Below are 20097 nucleotides of genomic sequence, written 5' to 3' on the forward strand. Positions count from 1 at the left end.
AAAATAGTAGCTTAATTTATTCTTTCGTTGTCCAAAGACAGTTTTGATCTGTCGTCTTAACAGTATCTCTTAAGTTCTGTTCTTCAGAGTTAGATTCGTTATAAAACATTCATGAAAATCGGTTCACGCGTATAGGCGCTACGTTGTTTACAAAAAAAAAGCTAACAACAACAAGAAGAAGACCAATTTTTGAAAAAAGCCGTTTTTGCCCATTTTCAGCAACGTATTTCTCGAAATTTAATCTATGTTGTTGCAAAAAAAAAAAAAAAAATTACAGTTATAAAGGAGGATTTTCCCAATATTTTAAAGAAAATTTGGGAATTTTATCTTTTATAGAAAAAGAGAAAAAAATTGTCAAAGTTGAGTGTTTTTCCAAGTTACGCTTTTTCGTGCAGTTTTTGACGATCAGTCTTATACAATCGGACAGTTTTAATAATCGTTCATTTTAATAGTAGGAGATTTACACTAAACGTTGTGTGGTTTAATTATTAACATTGTATAAGAGATCCCCTAAAAATAAATACTATCCCTAAAATTTATAAAATTAACTGCCCTTATAAGACAGAATAAAGCGAATTATACGTCTAGTATTTATTGTCACAAAGCTTTACCAAAATTTTCAATTTCAGCAATTGTTACAGCTTTAAATATCCGGTCAATTTAGAAAAGCTTTTTGAGCTGTTCGTAGTTGCAAAAAAAAAAAAAAAAAAGAAAAAATCGCAAGACTCCTAAAACTTGTATTTCCGGGAGAATACACAAATTAGCAAATCCACGCGATCTCATCGTTTCCTCTTGCGAGCGGATAGAAAGAGATGGGTAATAAAGTAGAAGTGCTGCTGCTGCTTCTTCATTAACAATTCTGCCAACATTATTACAGAAGACGGAAGTCAGTAAAATTGCATTCATCAACATCAACAACACTAAAGTTCTTTCCGAAAAAAAAGGATGTTGCAAAGCCCCTCCACAGGGGAATTTGCATTATTTATAAACAGACTCAAAGTACTTCCTTCAGGACTAAAAACAACTTCCGCTGGACTTCTTTACGACCTCATCTCTCTCTCTCTTGTGGGTATATCAAAGGTAACTTCCCTTTTGCCCAACTATAGTCGACGAAGGATGGCCAATCCTTATTATATTTTCTCACACACTAGTTTGAGAAAATGCTACAATCGTGTCAATTTTTTTTTAAAAAAATTGCGATTTCTCACCCAATTTGAGTTGGATAACCGGAAGTTCTATTTCACTAAAGGAATTTTCGTCGTTTATGGCGATTATTTTTTTTTTTTGAAATCGGTTCCTTTAAAGTAAACATGTATAATATTAAAGTCAACTACTTTTAAGTATAAGTTTTTCACGAAAATTCAATTGCATAAGAGGGAAATGGATAGAATAGTCACGGCCAATTTTGTTTTTAATTTCTAAATTCAACTCTGAACGAAATAAACGTCGAACACAAGATGCCTGGCGTAAATGTTTGTCAGTTTGTGTAATTGAGACCACGGTAATCCCTCTAATAATTCATAAAGCGAGTGCTATTAGGCAAGTTCATACTCATGAATAACTATATAGTGAGCACTCTGATCTCTCAGTAAACAGTTTTACTGGAGTACGACGACATTTTGCTCTTGGCTCCAGCTACTGGATCGTCTTCTTTACAGACCCAACACCACAGTCCTCTGGGGGAATGTTTAAGGGCAAAATCCTGTAGCTTGTGGTAATTCATTATTAAATATCCTTGATGAGAATATGTAAATCCGATTTACCCAAGCCCAGCCAGAGAAGAGATTAACTTGAAATTGCTGTGATGCTTTGAAAAATCAATAAGTTTCTGAAGTATCTTAAATAGATTAGGCTGCAGGGAAAGTTTTAGGTTCATTTAAGATCTATACTTCGTCTTAAGTTGTTCTCTCCTTTTTGCAACCTCTTTCCATGAAATATGTTTCGTTTGAGGAGATCCAGGACCTCATGCTTCCCTCAGAAATCCTTGGATCATATTTAATCTATATTTTATATCAAGTAATATTTAGCTAAAGTTGGAAATTAGAAGAAAATTATAGCTAATAGCTAATTATAGCTACTTCCGCAGAAGATTTATTTTTACTAGCTCTTTGTGTTTTCATTGCTTCAAGAATTTTCCTTTTCTATGAAATAGATATTAAGTCAGAGAAAAAGTTACATATATATTTTCCACATATCTTGAAAGAAAATATAATAGTACGTATATGTTTACGTAGGCAAGGCCCCGCCCCCTCCACTCCCAAACAATAACAAAAACGCTCACCGCTTCTAAAAAGAAGTAGCGAGTCCTGCCCTAGTTTGTTATCGTTAGGAAACCTTTATTGAGACCCTGGTACTGTATACCCTAGGGTGTTTTCTGTTCTGCCAACAACACCAGGGGTTCAATGGTGAATTCTCATACCCAATAGTATATACCTTAGAAATATTAGTTTCTCTACTTCACCCCTATTGGTTACAATATATATACATTTTTTTTTATTCCCTTTACGCCACATATTTACTCTATATACCCTTTTTATCCTGTATCAACATTAATAAATGGTCTATTTACTCAGCTTTTCAATTTTGAAGTCAGTATTTTTTATTACCATTATTTTTGGCAAAAGACTCTTTCTAAGTACTTGACGTACGTATGTTAGAAGTAGTTGGCTTTCTTTATTTGTTTAACTTCTTCTTACTCATCACAATCAGAAGTGGAATTCTGATTGGCTCATTCAACTAACCTCTTTTTCACATTTCCACTTTTTTCCACTGTGATTGGCCAATTCTTTATGGCTACTTATTTCTAAGAATTTTTTTTTTTTTTAATATTCTATTGGAATTTACAACTGCAACGATTGTTGCAACAAGCAAATGTGGTACCTGATAACAATAAATACGTGAAAATCACGAGTAGAGAAGGTACCCAGTGGTGTCACTCCAGTAACGTGCTCTCACGTTAAGAGTAGATCACGAGAGACCATCTTCTCTTCAATCTCCTTTAGAGGATTACCTGGTATTGTGAGAGGAAGATAGGTGTTCTATGAGAAGAGGGTTAGGGATGAGCTGCTGTATTAGGGATGATGAATTTGAGAAAACGAGTGTTAGCAAGATCTGTAATGAAAGGAATTTTGAGGATAGTGTAAGGTTAGACACAGAACGGAGCGTTAAGAAGTTTTCGAAGTATTTTTTTGACTGTAATTTCTGGAGGTGTAGGGGTAGTGAACCCCCACAACTCATCCACTCTAGCGTAGGGGTAGTGAAACCCCACCACTCACCCACTCTAGCCAGAGAGAAAGGGACAGCCCCCTTGGACACAGAGAAGGGAGGCTCGGCGAAGGTATATAAGAACAAGAGGAAAGTCAAAGAGGATTCATCATTATATTCAGATTCAATTAGAAATTCAATTCAGAGATATTCAGTGAGATATATATTCAATTCGGAGACTCGAAGATTCTGTAATTCTGTTCAAAGTATTACACTTCAATTGTACACATCGTTTAGCCACGTCAGTCAGTCTGTTCTGTTCTTGTAGTGTAAAGTATAGAGTCCTTGGCAGTCAGTCATATAAATACATAAAGTCTTATACCGATACTAAAAGTGTTATTTATCCATCAACATCCACAACCAACATCTCTCTCTCTCTCTCTCATCTGAACCCATTACAGAGGCGTAGTGAGTTGGAACGCTTAGTCGATCCCCACATACTTCGATGGGCCGTATGACCAGAAGGGTTACAGTAACAGTAGATATAAGTGCCTTTGTTTTTAAATTAATTGCCATTTCAGTCGTGATACATTTATTTTGCCGAGCTTTCGACCCAGGGACTAGGTCATCTTCAGGGCTGTGGAACATGTTTACAGATTGTTATCAATGATTCTTATTAAAATGAATATGTATAATGTAACGAAATTTACAAAAATTATTTACCTAGTTTACAAAGTAATATTTTTACATTTCAGGGTTGGTGTGTCCTCTGTCTGTTCATGGACTGAGTGTGATCGGTCTGTGTGTGATATGTGTTAGGTTGTGTGGAAGTCAGTGTTGCCAATTGTCAAGTATTTTGTAGTAAGTTTACTTATATATGTTGTTTAAATTGTTCGTGTCTGTTTTGAAATTTAGACTGTTTTCTGTCTTAGAGATGTATATCATTTCTTTGGTATTCTTGATATTAGCTGTGGTGTTCTTTTTTAGTTTTGTGTCGTAAGAGTGTTGGTACAGTCTTTTTTTTAAGTACTGTGATGTTTCGCCTATATATTTTTGGTGACAGTCTTTATTAAAACTGTCCGGTAGGACAGTTGTATAAGGGTTGACCATCAAAAACTGCACGAAAAAGCGTAACGTTGAAAAACACCCAACTTTGACAATTTTTTTCTCTCTTTCTATAAAAGATAAAATTCCCAAATTTTCTTTAAATCTTACTCCAAACCCTCCTTTATAACTGTAATTTTTTTGCAACCACCCAGATCTAATAGGTTTCGAGAAAAAAGTTGCCGAAAATGAGCAAAAACGGCTTTTTCAAAAAATGTTCTTGTTCTTGTTCTTGTTCTTGTTGTTGTTGTTGTTGTTGTTGTTGTTGTTGTTGTTGTTCTTGTTGTTACCTTTTTTGTAAACAACGTAGCGCCTAAACGCGTGAACCGATTTTCATGAATGAGGTGTCATTCGATTCAGTATTTTATGTAGATGTGCCTTTTGGGGGTCCCGACGCTGTACATCGAATGGGTGAGGAGTTAGCCCCCTTTATGTAAGGCCCCCTCCAAAATTATTATTACTAATTACTCTGTAAATCTTGGCCCGATTTTGATAAAATTTGGTAGGATGATAGGGTTAGGGCTCCCCTACGTAACATTAATGCGGCGATCAGCTCTTACACTTGTTAAGGGGAAGTATAGCAATCGTTTCAAATTATCGACACGTGAACCGATTTTTATGAATGAAGTGTCATTCGAATCGAAATTTTATACAGATTTGCACTTTAAAAGTCTCGGCTCCGTGCCTCATAAGGAGGGGAGTTTGCCCCACCCAAATAAAGCCCTTTCTAAAACTATTATTACCAATATTTCTATAACGCTTAGTCCGATTTTGATAAAATTCAGCTCGAATAAGTGGTTATAGCTCCTCTACGTTGCTGATTCTCTTGCTCCTACTAAGAGGAAGTACTGCAATCGTTTAAATTATCAATGAGTGAACCGATTTAAATCAATGAATTGTTCGATTAAAAAATCTTTGCCTCTTTGCCTTTTAGGGAGAAGTACTGCAATCCTAGTTTATTTTTCTTCCTTCTTTTAAAAGGAAGTACTGAAATCGCAGTTTAATTTTGCTATTTACGTACAAATTCCTTCCTATGTTATTCAAAACGCTTTCTCAAAAAAATTGTTATTGAGGATGGTTTGGGAGCCGCAACTACAATCATTCTTTAAAAAGATCTCTCCAGTGGTAGTTAACACCTTATCAGGTTATAATGATAGAATTGCTTATTCCAAATTTTAAAAAAATCTGTAAAGAAGATATGTAACTTTGTAAAATAGACAAAAAGGAAAATCATCCAAAAGGTACAAAAATCTCCTTAACAAAAACTTACAGTTTAAAATGTTAAGTATAAGGGTTGATTAAACGCCAAAAGGTACACAAATCAGCCAGTACCCAACATTTCATTAATACTTCATTAATATTTAAGTAATTCTACTGCATTAATTTTCATTAATAAGTTATTTTTTAGAATTTATTAGATATCACAGACCCTTATGCTGGCCACTTCATTTATATTATTTTTTTGTTATAATTATGATAAATCACATATACGTACATGCATGTTAAAGTAAAGATAAAGTTAGAGTAGGCTACTGTCTTGAATTCGTCTTACCGAAATATTCGTGAGCACAATTAACACACAGTTAATAACAAGTAGATTATTAAACAATAATTATTCATTTCTCTATTGTAATTTAATTTAGTCCCCCTAATTTTACTTATAGTAAAATACTGGAATAATTAGCTGTCCTAAATATATGCATATCTTATTTACTTTATATTACATATATACAACATTGTGGGAAGAACACCTAGATGGAGAATGTAATTGAAGAAAACTATATTATTTGCGATAAAGCCAGATAATTATTACCTATTATTATAAAAGTTTGACTACAACATAAAATAACAATTACTTTAATCGAAGAATGAACTTAAACCGACGATTTTTATTTAAAAATAAAAAAAATAAATAAATAAAATAAACAAAATCATTGATGTAAGTTGGTGTAAGCATTTTTTTAAACAAGGTTTTGAATTTTTTAGCCTCATATTTTTATTTTATTTTTTATAACGTTTTTCTTTTTAACCTGTAATTAATAGTTTGATTATTATAAATAACTAGATATTACAGTCAATCTACAGTGCTACTTGAACATATATTTTGTAGACGAAAATGGCCAGCATAAGGGTCTGTGATATCTAATAAATTCTAAAAAATAACTTATTAATGAAAATTAATGCAGTAGAATTACTTAAATATTAATGAAGTATTAATGAAATGTTGGGTACTGGCTGATTTGTGTACCTTTTGGCGTTTAATCAACCCTTATACTTAACATTTTAAACTGTAAGTTTTTGTTAAGGAGTTTCGTATATAAGATTTGATTGTCCTTTTCAGTCTGGTCTTTTAGCTTCGATAACTTTTGTTATGTAGTTTAAGTTTCGAATGTTTGTCAAGTAGTCTGGCGAAAAGTTTTGTAGCGTTGGTTAGTTTCTTGTCTTTTCAGTCTAGTCTGGAGGATTCCATGTCAACCGTTTAGGTCTAGGTGCCGTCCAAGGTAGCGTACTTTGTCCACAGTTGGTATAGGAGTTTGGTTCAAGATGATGGGAGGTAGGATTTACCGTCTGAGAGTAAATACTATAAATTTTGATTTTTAAGAAAATAAAAAGAAATAATTAAATTTTTTCCTCGTAGGTATTTGATGAAGTACTCGTACGTAATTATGCTATTAAATCTTTTTCTTTGCAAAAAAAAAAATCATCAACTAGAAAAAAAGAGTTTTCCCCCACTTAAATATCTTGACTTCAATACTAATAATTTCTGAGGAAACGGGAAAACGTTTTGGGGAAATTGGTAAAGAAAAATAAGAAAAGAAGATTGATCGAAATTCTTACGTTAAAAACCCTTTACAGCTTTTTTGTAACTGCCACTTTTTTTGACGCAGGAAATCTGGTGCCTTCACCAGATGCTTCTTCCTAATTAATTCTATTTATAAGAGAATCAGAATCAGAAACAAAGGAGGAGGGGCTTTAAAGATCAATAAATAATCACCAATTAAATAAATGTAAAATTAATTCAATAATTTAAAAAAAACAAAATAATACCTCACATTCTATTCGCAAGATGAGAGAGTAAGGGGCAGAGATTTGAGTTTGTGTGTGTTACTGTGTGGGGGCGGCAACTGAGTGAGAGAGAGCGAGCGAGAAACTGAATGAGGACCAGAATGATAACCTGCAGTATATAACAATAAAGGAGGTTATATTTTATAATGAAACAAAAGAAGCTTTTGTTGGTTGGTTTTATACTCAGGTTATGTTCCCTTGTTTGTAATAGACATAATTAAATTGAGATTCGTGTTTAGAATTTTCTTTCATCAACATCTTTGTTTGAGTTATCTGAACAACAAAGAAAAGCTGCTAGAACAAGAGAGGAAATTTTATATATGTATATATTATGTTCTTAATTAAATGTTTGTACGTTTCTCACTTGTTTTATATATGGAGATTTTTTTTTTGAATTTAGTTTTCATTGGGAATTTCCGTTCTGAGTACAAAAAGAAAAAAGTCTTTTTTCAAATTATGGAATTAAACTAAGTCTTACGTTTCCCGCTAATGTACAGGGTATCTGTCCCAAGCTATATGGATAACGCCTTTTACTCGGAAACTAAGATAGCTAGAAAAAAAACAACTATAAAATACGTGTTCCCTTAGTTTTTTGTTAGAAATCCAAATTTAATTTGTAAATTTGGATTTCGGTGCTTCCAGAAGCGAGATACAGGCACCGACTTCATTTTTTCAAATGGGGAGGTGTGGTTTTTATTTCAGAAATAGATTCCTCTATTTTTTTTTAAAGAAAAATTTACTCGAACGGTTTTTTTCTGTGAGCGATATTTTACAATTTATTAATGAAAACATGATTCTTATAAGAAATTTCAAAATGATAATATTATAACGGTTTTTTGATTGAATAAGAAGAAAAGTACTATATTGTATAAATTTTACTCCTCATTAATATTACAGATCATGCTCGAAATGGCCTCCACCATTAGAGATGCATAGACATGCTCTTTCCTGCCAATTGTCCCTTACTGCCAAAGAAACCGAGTTACGGGTATCTATTATTCTCTGCTTTAGTTTATCTACAGATGCAATTCCGGCTTGATTCTGATGCACCTAGATTTAGAAATGCTTTTAGATAAGCAGAAATAAGAAAAGAAAGAAAAAAGTTATGAATAATCACCTGGTTTTTCGAGTATCCCCAGAGGAAATAGGCCATAGGTGTCAAGTCCGGTGAACGAGGTGGCCACTGAATCGTCCCCCGTGTCGATATAACATGCCCATCAAATTGCCTTCGAGATATCTCTTAACATGCCTTTTTTTTCAAAGATAATTCCAACTAAAATAGCTTCTATGATTTTCTCTAAACTTTATAGATATCTATCATAAATCTAGATCTACAAATTCAGATGATTTTTCTAAAGTTCAAGGGGAATGAGAGAGTGGGTAAACATCTACGTATGAAAAGGGTAATTTCATTGAATGATAAGAAATAGTCTTGCGAGGGTATTCACTCCAGTTTTTCTTTTTTGCTACAATTAAACAGTAATCATTTGGTATCCAGGATAAAACAGGATTTTATAATAAAATAACAGGAACGATTAATTGGAGATAAGTAACTTCCAAAAACTATCTCAACCAAAAATATAAAAAAAAGCAAAATAAAAGATTAATGATTTTTGAGAAGAAGTACTTAAAGAATTAGTAATGTTCTATTTCTTAGAAGTACAGAGAGAAGAAGAAGAAGAAGAAGTGAGGTAATCACAAAATACGAAGTAATTGGACAAGTTTTGGTGTGGAAGTTTTAGAAGAAGTAATTGGCCTGGATGGTCTGGGTTTGATCTGGAATGGTTCCTTGAAGACATATAGAAAAGTACATAAAAGGGAAAAAAAGGGCATGCCCTGTAAGCACGTCAAAGAAGCTTCATCCAATTTCCACTGTATTTCATGAAGACGGCCCATCTAAGAGAAGTAGAAATAGTAGTATAGAAAGAAAGGAAAAAAAGAAAACTAAAAGGCAGTTTGGGGAAAAATAAAGGAAACTTCACATTCTCCTTTTTCTTTCCTTTTGTATTGGCATTCTCCGGAAACTGTACAAACCTGAGATCTCTCTTTAACTTTATTACTATTCTCTTCCGTAAATGCTTTCTTGGCAATTTTTTACCATCTCTTTGAGGAGGATAAGTGTATTGCGGAGATCATGCTAAATTTTCGCAATCCGGGAATTTCCGTTTTGAGGCCTATTTAAATAGAAATGCGAACTCCCAATTCCTAATATTTTGATTGAGACCACCAAGGGGACTCTGTCTGTTACTTATTTAGCCATCAGAATCCCAGATCAGCAGTTTACTGAATGGAATTTTCAACTCTTCTGAGCTATTCTAGGGAATTGATCCTAATGATAATCTTTTAAAATTTTATATAGCCCAAATCTCTCGTCGTTCCATCCACATCCTAAAGCAGTTTAATAGTTCCCGTCACCTTTTTCCAATCAAGACCCGTTAACTCCTAGTTTCCTCAGTGGGTGGAGGGCGACTTGGAAGTTAATTTCTTCCTCGATATCATTTCCGTACAATCGTACAATGATTGTTACAATCTACAAAGTAAAGTAATCGCTTTTATTTTAACTGCGGAGATTATCGTAAGAAAAAGTCATGTGAGTGTGTACGCACTATACTTTACTCACTCTATTTGATAGTGGCACCATTAGCTGTAGGCCTCACTATCACACAGCTACAACTACATATCTTAAATCCTGCGGGAGCTAGTGTGGAACAAGTTTATATGTGTGTCTAGGTGGAAGGTGTCAATTCTTGTTGTTATGTTTGGGCTATCCACCGGGAGGATGCCTAGAAACCCTGTTGAAGTGGCTACTACAGCTCTCCCTGGGGAGACTTGTACGCTTCATACAAGATTCAATTTTGGGTCCTGATGACAAATGTACTACTGACCCTGAATTCCTTACGGATGCTTTTAATGTTTTGAACAGTTTACACCTAGAGTGCTCTATTTTTGGAAATTAATATTATGATTGGGTTTCAGATCTTAATATAAGATTACTTCCGCAATCCTTGTCAAATCTTCCATTTTCGAGTTGTCACCGGATATGTCCGATTTAAAAACCTTTGAGTAAGAAAATAATTATTTAAAAAAAAAGGGTCTCTATTAAGTTTTAAATAATATTTAGTTCCTTTTTCTGCCCTTGGATTTTCTGTATTTCAGCTTTATTTTACGTTCGTCACATTTGCTTGTTATTTCAATGTATTACGCAGTTTCGAATTGATCAATAAAGGTAAAAAAATTAAGCTCCTCTCTTCGTAGGAGCTTTGAACAGCTCTCTATCAGGGTCTGTTACGAAAAACACTGTCCAGTGGCTGGCAGTACAATGTAAAAAGCTCCAAGCTCCAATAACCTAAATAGACTTAAATTTAAACTAATAATATATTAACTTTCAAAAAAATGAGCTTGTTTTTAATTATTCTTATTAAATAAAGTTGTTACAATTAGATTACCATTTTATTTTTTATATTCATTTGTTTATTTCTATTCGGCTTATTTATTTATACCCACCAAAATGGTATCTACAAGTAGAAGCGATGAAACTTAAGTAAACCTAATCTGTATCGATGGATAAACTAATATCTATTCAATTTGAGCGATTCTGTTGTTCGATTATTTAATCGTTTCAAGGTTCAGTCAGTGATTTTTTTTTCTAGTTTTAAGTAGAGGAGATATTTCCGTTTGTATGTTTGTAATTGCAGTTTAATCGTAGAAAATGTTATTTGAATCTCTCTGCTTCTTAAGCGATCACTCCTAACCTTTCATTGGCTCTTACTAGCTTCAGTTCTTGTCCTATACTGACTGCTATAAGCTTCACTGGATCATTCCTGATTGTTGTTAAAAAATAGGAATACAAAAGGATATAATGTTTATTGTTTTTAACAACAAAATTAAAGTACACTCTTTTTTTTCCAGGTGGCTTTTACATCCTACAGGATCAGGTATGTGAACCACAATAAAATGTAAATATTAAATTTTCTTTTGGCATTATTTCCGGTCCTCAGGTGACCCTGGAACAAATATTTCCTATGACAATTGCACGATTGCAATACAAAAAACTTCATCCTACCCTCAAACAATCAACCTGTTCAAACAAGTCTCCCATTATCGATATAATTTTTAAATGAATACTTATTTTCTGCACTTTTTAGCATTTTCTACTTCTTAAACTTAAGCTGTAGACAAAAACGTTTTACCTCCATTTTATCTAGTTTTTCTTTCCAGTCAATAACGCTTATTAAAAAGTCTTTAAAATTCCATTTATTTCTCATCTCTTCAACGATGTTTTACCCTTACAGTAGTACTTATATTCAATGGTGTTTACCAGACATTAAACCAGAGATTATTCAGCTTCTTATAGTCTCCATTGCAGTTTTTTCTGTAATAATATTACATTCTTCAAATGTTTAGAAAACAATAGAAACCGAGATATTTGGAATGAAAGTTAAGGCTACGTTAAATATCATGAAACTCCCTATATTTCCCTTATTACTGCATCTAGAATGTCCACATTTCTGCCAATTGTAGAGATGATTGTGGTCTATAATTGAGCCAAAATGCATTGAATTCCCTACAAAAGAAATCGAGATATTTGGAATCAAAGTTTGGGTAATGTTAAATATCATGAAACTCCCTATATTTCCCTTATTACTGCATGGAGAATGTCCAAATTTCTGTCAATTGTAGAGGTGGTTGTGGTCTATAATTGAGCCAAAATGCATTGAATTCCGTACAATAGAAATCGAGATATTTGGAATCAAAGTTTGGGTAATGTTAAATATCATGAAACTCCCTATATTTCCCTTATTACTGCATCTAGAATGTCCACATTTCTGCCAATTGTAGAGATGATTGTGGTCTATAATTGAGCCAAAATGCATTGAATTCCCTACAAAAGAAATCGAGATATTTGGAATCAAAGTTTGGGTAATGTTAAATATCATGAAACTCCCTATATTTCCCTTATTACTGCATCTAGAATGTCCACATTTCTGCCAATTGTAGAGATGATTGTGGTCTATAATTGAGCCAAAATGCATTGAATTCCCTACAAAAGAAATCGAGATATTTGGAATCAAAGTTTGGGTAATGTTAAATATCATGAAACTCCCTATATTTCCCTTATTACTGCATCTAGAATGTCCACATTTCTGCCAATTGTAGAGATGATTGTGGTCTATAATTGAGCCAAAATGCATTGAATTCCCTACAAAAGAAATCGAGATATTTGGAATCAAAGTTTGGGTAATGTTAAATATCATGAAACTCCCTATATTTCCCTTATTACTACATCTAGAATGTCCACATTTCTGCCAATTGTAGAGATGATTGTGGTCTATAATTGAGCCAAAATGCATTGAATTCCCTACAAAAGAAATCGAGATATTTGGAATCAAAGTTTGGGTAATGTTAAATATCATGAAACTCCCTATATTTCCCTTATTACTACATCTAGAATGTCCACATTTCTGCCAATTGTAGAGATGATTGTGGTCTATAATTGAGCCAAAATGCATTGAATTCCCTACAAAAGAAATCGAGATATTTGGAATCAAAGTTTGGGTAATGTTAAATATCATGAAACTCCCTATATTTCCCTTATTACTGCATCTAGAATGTCCACATTTCTGTCAATTGTAGAGGTGGTTGTGGTCTATAATTGAGCCAAAATGCATTGAATTCCGTACGACAGAAATCGAGATATTTGGAATCAAAGTTTGGGTAATGTGAAAGATCAGTAAACTTTAACTTCTTATATTTCCCTTATTACTGCATCTAGAATGTCCATATTTCTGCCAATTGTAGAGATGATTGTGGTCTATAATTGAGCCAAAATGCATTGAATTCCGTACAATAGAAATCGAGATATTTGGAATCAAAGTTTGGGTAATGTTAACGATCAGTAAACTTTAACTTCTTGTTTCCCTTATTACTGCATGGAGAATGTCCAAATTTCTATCAATTGTAGAGGTGGTTGTGGTCTATAATTGAGCCAAAATGCATTGAATTCCGTACGACAGAAATCGAGATATTTGGAATCAAAGTTTGGGTAATGTGAAAGATCAGTAAACTTTAACTTCTTATATTTCCCTTATTACTGCATCTAGAATGTCCATATTTCTGCCAATTGTAGAGATGATTGTGGTCTATAATTGAGCCAAAATGCATTGAATTCCGTACAATAGAAATCGAGATATTTGGAATCAAAGTTTGGGTAATGTTAACGATCAGTAAACTTTAACTTCTTATGTTTCCGTTATTACTGCATGGAGAATGTCCAAATTTCTATCAATTGTAGAGGTGGTTGTGGTCTATAATTGAGCCAAAATGCATTGAATTCCGTACGACAGAAATCGAGATATTTGGAATCAAAGTTTGGGTAATGTGAAAGATCAGTAAACTTTAACTTCTTATATTTCCCTTATTACTGCATCTAGAATGTCCATATTTCTGCCAATTGTAGAGATGATTGTGGTCTATAATTGAGCCAAAATGCATTGAATTCCGTACAATAGAAATCGAGATATTTGGAATCAAAGTTTGGGTAATGTTAACGATCAGTAAACTTTAACTTCTTGTTTCCCTTATTACTGCATGGAGAATGTCCAAATTTCTGTCAATTGTAGAGGTGGTTGTGGTCTATAATTGAGCCAAAATGCATTGAATTCCGTACGACAGAAATCGAGATATTTGGAATCAAAGTTTGGGTAATGTTAAAGATCAGTAAACTTTAACTTCTTATATTTCCGTTATTACTGCATGGAGAATGTCCAAATTTCTATCAATTGTAGAGGTGGTTGTGGTCTATAATTGAGCCAAAATGCATTGAATTCCGTACAATAGAAATCGAGATATTTGGAATCAAAGTTTGGGTAATGTTAACGATCAGTAAACTTTAACTTCTTATGTTTCCGTTATTACTGCATGGAGAATGTCCAAATTTCTATCAATTGTAGAGGTGGTTGTGGTTATAATTGAGCCAAAATGCATTGAATTCCCTACAATAGAAATCGAGATATTTGGAATCAAAGTTTGGGTAATGTTAACGATCAGTAAACTTTAACTTCTTATGTTTCCGTTATTACTGCATGGAGAATGTCCAAATTTCTATCAATTGTAGAGGTGGTTGTGGTCTATAATTGAGCCAAAATGCATTGAATTCCCTACAATAGAAATCGAGATATTTGGAATCAAAGTTTGGGTAATGTTAACGATCAGTAAACTTTAACTTCTTATGTTTCCGTTATTACTGCATGGAGAATGTCCAAATTTCTATCAATTGTAGAGGTGGTTGTGGTCTATAATTGAGCCAAAATGCATTGAATTCCCTACAATAGAAATCGAGATATTTGGAATCAAAGTTTGGGTAATGTTAACGATCAGTAAACTTTAACTTCTTATATTTCCCTTATTACTGCATCTAGAATGTCCACATTTCTGCCAATTGTAGAGATGATTGTGGTCTATAATTGAGCCAAAATGCATTGAATTCCCTACAAAAGAAATCGAGATATTTGGAATCAAAGTTTGGGTAATGTTAAATATCATGAAACTCCCTATATTTCCCTTATTACTGCATCTAGAATGTCCAAATTTCTGCCAATTGTAGAGATGATTGTGGTCTATAATTGAGCCAAAATGCATTGAATTCCGTACAATAGAAATCGAGATATTTGGAATCAAAGTTTGGGTAATGTTAAAGATCAGTAAATTTTAACTTCTTATATTTCCGTTATTACTACATGGAGAATGTCCAAATTTCTATCAATTGTAGAGGTGGTTGTGGTCTATAATTGAGCCAAAATGCATTGAATTCCGTACAATAGAAATCGAGATATTTGGAATCAAAGTTTGGGTAATGTTAAAGATCAGTAAACTTTAACTTCTTATATTTCCCTTATTACTGCATGGAGAATGTCCAAATTTCTATCAATTGTAGAGGTGATTGTTGTCTATAATTGAGCGAAAATACATAGAATTCCGAACAATAGAAACCGAGATTTTCATCATTCCTCATTCTTGAGAATCATTGAGGAAGTTGTCCTTCTGTTATCTCTAATTTTTCTCTCTCTCACTCTAAATAAAATAAATAATATTTTAAGTAAAATGAAACTGGAATTTTCTTCCTAAATATACAATTTTCTTACAATCTAATCAATTATAGTGAATTTAATGGACCCAAGTCACGACAAGTTTTGATAGAATCTTTCTCAAATACCTCAAGAGGTTATTATGTTAAAAACCCGTGATCTGAAGGAGATCTATCTTAATTTTATAATTCGATATTGTGAATCGATAGACGTTTCAATCAATTATCACTTTGACAGTTTAGATTTAATAAATCCAGCTCCATTTTTATAATATTGGCTGGTTAGGGTAGTAATTATGTAGCGTAGATTTGTAAGAGGGAGATCCCAAGTTCGAATCCCGCGTTCAGTTATTTTTTTATTTGTTAGAAAAAAAAAGGTAGTAAATTAGGAGCTTCTGTCCCTAATCCTAAGTGAAAGAGCGATTCTTATGTGATAATGATTAAGTGATGATAAAAAAATAATTTTTTATGAATCCTTTTCGTGTTCTTTGTTTTATGTCATCCGGTAGTAAATTAGCTGTTTTTTGTACACCTATTTTTCCACACTATTCAGATATACGGTCCTGTAAGGCCAGGATCACTTTAAAAACATCCTGATAGTCAGTTTCTTTTCACCTTTTGTCTCTATCTTCTGAACCATAGTTACACATAATCCTAAATTTCTAAGTTATCTCTGCAAGTAAATCGATTCCAAGGCCTAAGACCGGGAATCGAACCCAGTACCACAATACATATTAGCTTTACAGGTCTCGCCTCTAAAACTTTCATTTTTGATTCACTGACTTTCAGAATAATTAGGAAACGTAGGCGCCACGATAGCCGAGAGGTTATAGGCAAGACCCGCAAAGCTAAGATGTATTGCGGTACTAGACTAGCCCTTGGATTGTATTTAATGTTTAATATGAGAAATTTACAGTAAAGTATGTTTGTTAGGCGGTTATAGGCAAGACCCGCAAAGCTAAGATGTATTGCGGTACTAGACTAGCCCTTGGATTGTATTTAATGTTTAATATGAGAAATTTATAGTAAAGTATGTTTGTTAGGCGGTTATTAGCTAGACCCGCAAAGCTAAGATGTATTGCGGTACTAGTCTAGCCCTTGGATTGTATTTAATGGTTAATATGAGGAATTTACAGTAAAGAATGTTTGCTAGTCGCCTCCGTCCACGACACCTAATTTGGTAGTTGGACGTAAAGCCCGCCTGAAAAAATAGGCAATTAATTTACTTTTACTAATTAGGAAACACTACTTTTTTCGTCCTGAGATCTCAAAACAGAGATATTTTCAGTAATATCTCAAAATCTGAAAATCCACCCGATCAATGCTTTCTTCTCTTACCTAGACTACGAGAATTTAAAATATATGCTTCCGATGGATGGACAGAATTTAATCTATTAAATATTTCTTAATTTATTGTAGTTTTGTTGAGATGATGATGATGATGTCAGTTTGGTTAAAGATAAGATAAGGCCATGGTATTTGAGATTATGACCTTCTGAGTCAGACTGTTGGTCTATTGCTTTTGAACTTCACCACCTAATCTATTGCATGACGTAGTAGAGGGAGTTATGATGATATTAGCAGCTCTCTTACTTATTCCTTCTATTTTTTTATTGGCTAGTTCCATTATGATGGAGGACATTTAATATTAATCATGAAATAAATTAATATACGGGAAAATCAATGAAAACAAAAAATTTACTTTCCTCTGATAGCTTAAGAAAAGTTATCGTCATATGAACACTGTCAATCTTAAGACAATCAAAAGAATTGCAGAAGCTGAAAGTTTAATTTTCCATTAAGACCCCCTCTCACTAAGGGTGTACCCCTCCAGGTTACCAAATTTACTGAGTAACCAAAATTTCTGAACCAGAAGCCATCAATTTGAATACTTAAACGGTCTTAACCCAAATTTTCCTTTTCTTTACAACTTTTTGGAAAATTGTTTTAAGGGATTTTCTTTAAACGTTGTTTGTATCATTTCCCCAGGACACAGATGTGGGATTTTTTGTTGACTTTCCTCTAATTTTCTATTTCTGTAGGATGTACCGTTTTGCAGTTTTCAAAAAAAAAAAAAAAAAAAAATAGTGGGGGTTAAATAAGTTGCTACATTTCCGAGTTAGACGGATATTCTGCTACCGGGTATACCTTTTACCGAGAGTGAATTTTCCATTTCCTTTTTGGAGTTGATCCCGGAAGTAATTGCAACGGTTTTCCGCAAACCTTCTACATTTTTTTGTTATCAAGTTGATTAAAACTGTCCGGTAGGACAGTTGTATAAGGGTTGACCATCAAAAACTGCACGAAAAAGCGTAACGTTGAAAAACACCCAACTTTGACAATTTTTTTCTCTTTTTCTATAAAAGATAAAATTCCCAAATTTTCTTTAAATTAAAGGGCAAATCCTCCTTTATGACTGTAATTTTTTTGCATCAACTCATATCTAATAGGTTTTGAGAAATACGTTGCTGAAAATGAGCAAAAACGGCATTTTCAGAAAATGTTCTTGTTCTTGTTCTTCTTGTTGTTCTTGTTGTTCTTGTTGTTACCTTTTTTGTAAACAACGTAGCGCCTAAACGCGCGAACCGATTTTCATGAATGAGGTGTCATTCGATTTGGAATTTTATGTAGATGTGCCTTTTGGGGGTCTCGACGCTGTACATCGAATGGGAGAGGAGTTAGCCCCATGTATGTGAGACCCCCTCCAAAATTATTATTACTAATAACTCTGTAAATCTTAGCCCGATTTTGATAAAATTTGGTAGGATGATAGGGTGAGGGCTTCCCTACGTAACATTAAAGCGACGATCTGCTCTTACCCTTGTAAGGGGAAGTACAGCAATCGTTTCAAATTATCCACACGTGAACCGATTTTCATGAATGATGTGTCATTCGAATCGAAATTTTGTACAGATTTGCACTTTAAAAGCCTGGACGCTGTGCCTCATAAGGAGGGGAGTTCGCCCCACCCAAATAAGGCCCTTTCTAAAACTATTATTACCAATATTTCTATAACGCTTAGTCCGATTTTGATAAAATTCAGCTCGAATAAGTGGTTAAAGCTCCTCTGCGTGGCTGTGAAGTGCTATCATGCTCTTGCACCTACTAAGAGGAAGTACTGCAATCGTTTAAATTATCAATGAGTGAACCGATTTAAATCAATGAATTGTCGTTCGATTAAAAAATCTTTGTCTCTTTGCCTAGAAGTACTGCAATCGCAGTTTATTTTTCTTACTCCTCTTAAAGGGAAGTACTGAAATCGCAGTTTAATTTTGTTATTTACGTACAAATATCTTCCTATGTTATTCAAAACGCTTTTTTAAAAAAAAAATTGTTATAGAGGATGGCAACTATAATCATTCTTTAAAAAGATCTCTCCAGTGGTAGTTACGGTTCCGACTTAACACCTTATCAGGTTATAATGATAGAAATGCTTATTCCAAATTAAAAAAAAAATCTGTAAAGCAGATATGTAACTTTGCAAAATAGACAAAAAGGAAAATCCATCCAAAAGGTACAAAAATCTCTTTAACAAAAACTTACAGTTTAAAATGTTAAGTATAAGGGTTGATTAAACGCCAAAAGGTACACAAATCAGCAAGCACCCAACATTTCATTAATTCTTCATTAATATTTAAGTAATTTTACTGCATTAATATTCATTAATATTTTTTAGAATTTATTAGATGTCACAGACCCTTATGCTGGCCACTTCATTTATAATATTTTTTTGTTATAATTATGATCAATCACATATACGTACATGCATGTTAAAGTAGAAAAAGACAAAGTTAGAGTCGGCTACTGTCTTGAATTCATCTTACCGAAATATTCGTGAGCACAAATAATACACAGATAATAACAAGTAGATTATTCAACAATTATTGATTTCTCAATTGTAATTTAATTTAGTCCCCCTAATTTTACTTATAGTAAAATACTGGTATAATTAGCTGCCCTAAAAATATGCATATCTTATTCATTTTATATTACATATATACAACATTGTGGGATGAATACCTAGATTGAGAATGTAATTGAAGAAAACTATATTATTTGCGATAAAGCCAGATAATTATTACCTATTATTATAAACGTTTGACTACAACATAAAATAACAATTACTTTAATCGAAGAATGAACTTAAACCAACAATTTTTATTTAAAAATAAAAATAAATAAAATAAACAAAATCATTGATGTATGTTGGTGTAAGCATTTTTTAAAAAAGGTTTTGAATTCTTTAGCCTCATAATTTTTTTTATTTTTTATAACGTTTTTCTTTCTAACCTGTAATCAACAGTTTGATTATTATAAATAACTAGATATTACGTCAATCTACAGTTCTACTTGAACATATATTTTGTAGACGAAAATGGCCAGCATAAGGGTCTGTGACATCTAATAAATTCTAAAAAATATTAATGAATATTAATGCAGTAAAATTACTTAAATATTAATGAAGAATTAATGAAATGTTGGGTGCTTGCTGATTTGTGTACCTTTTGGCGTTTAATCAACCCTTATACTTAACATTTTAAACTGTAAGTTTTTGTTAAAGAGTCTATAACAGTGTGCAGCAAATGTGACCTCGATATCTCCAGATTCGTAGAAGTCTAGCTGAACTCGGATGCTGTGTC

The 20097-nt window shown here is 33.1% G+C and overlaps 1 protein-coding gene across 6 annotated transcripts in view; it reads left to right on the top strand.

Annotated features, from left to right (window-relative positions):
* The window catches only part of LOC141455655 (uncharacterized), a 140742-nt gene that overhangs the window by 14900 nt on the left and 105745 nt on the right, over positions 1-20097 (top strand). For 4 of the 6 annotated variants that reach the window (XM_074130889.1, XM_074130890.1, XM_074130887.1 and 1 more), the window contains exon 1: positions 11109-11309. In XM_074130889.1, the coding sequence (XP_073986990.1) occupies positions 11234-11309 (76 nt within the window). In that variant the 5' untranslated portion in view covers positions 11109-11233. Of the gene's footprint in view, positions 1-11108; positions 11310-20097 lie in introns of those variants that run through there. The other 2 variants (XM_074130892.1, XM_074130886.1) reach the window with 2 other exon arrangements.

This window comes from Rhodnius prolixus, unplaced genomic scaffold (genome assembly GCF_049639745.1).
Source record: "Rhodnius prolixus isolate KJV_2025 unplaced genomic scaffold, Rpr scaffold_4, whole genome shotgun sequence".
NCBI classification, from domain to species: Eukaryota; Metazoa; Arthropoda; class Insecta; order Hemiptera; family Reduviidae; genus Rhodnius; species Rhodnius prolixus.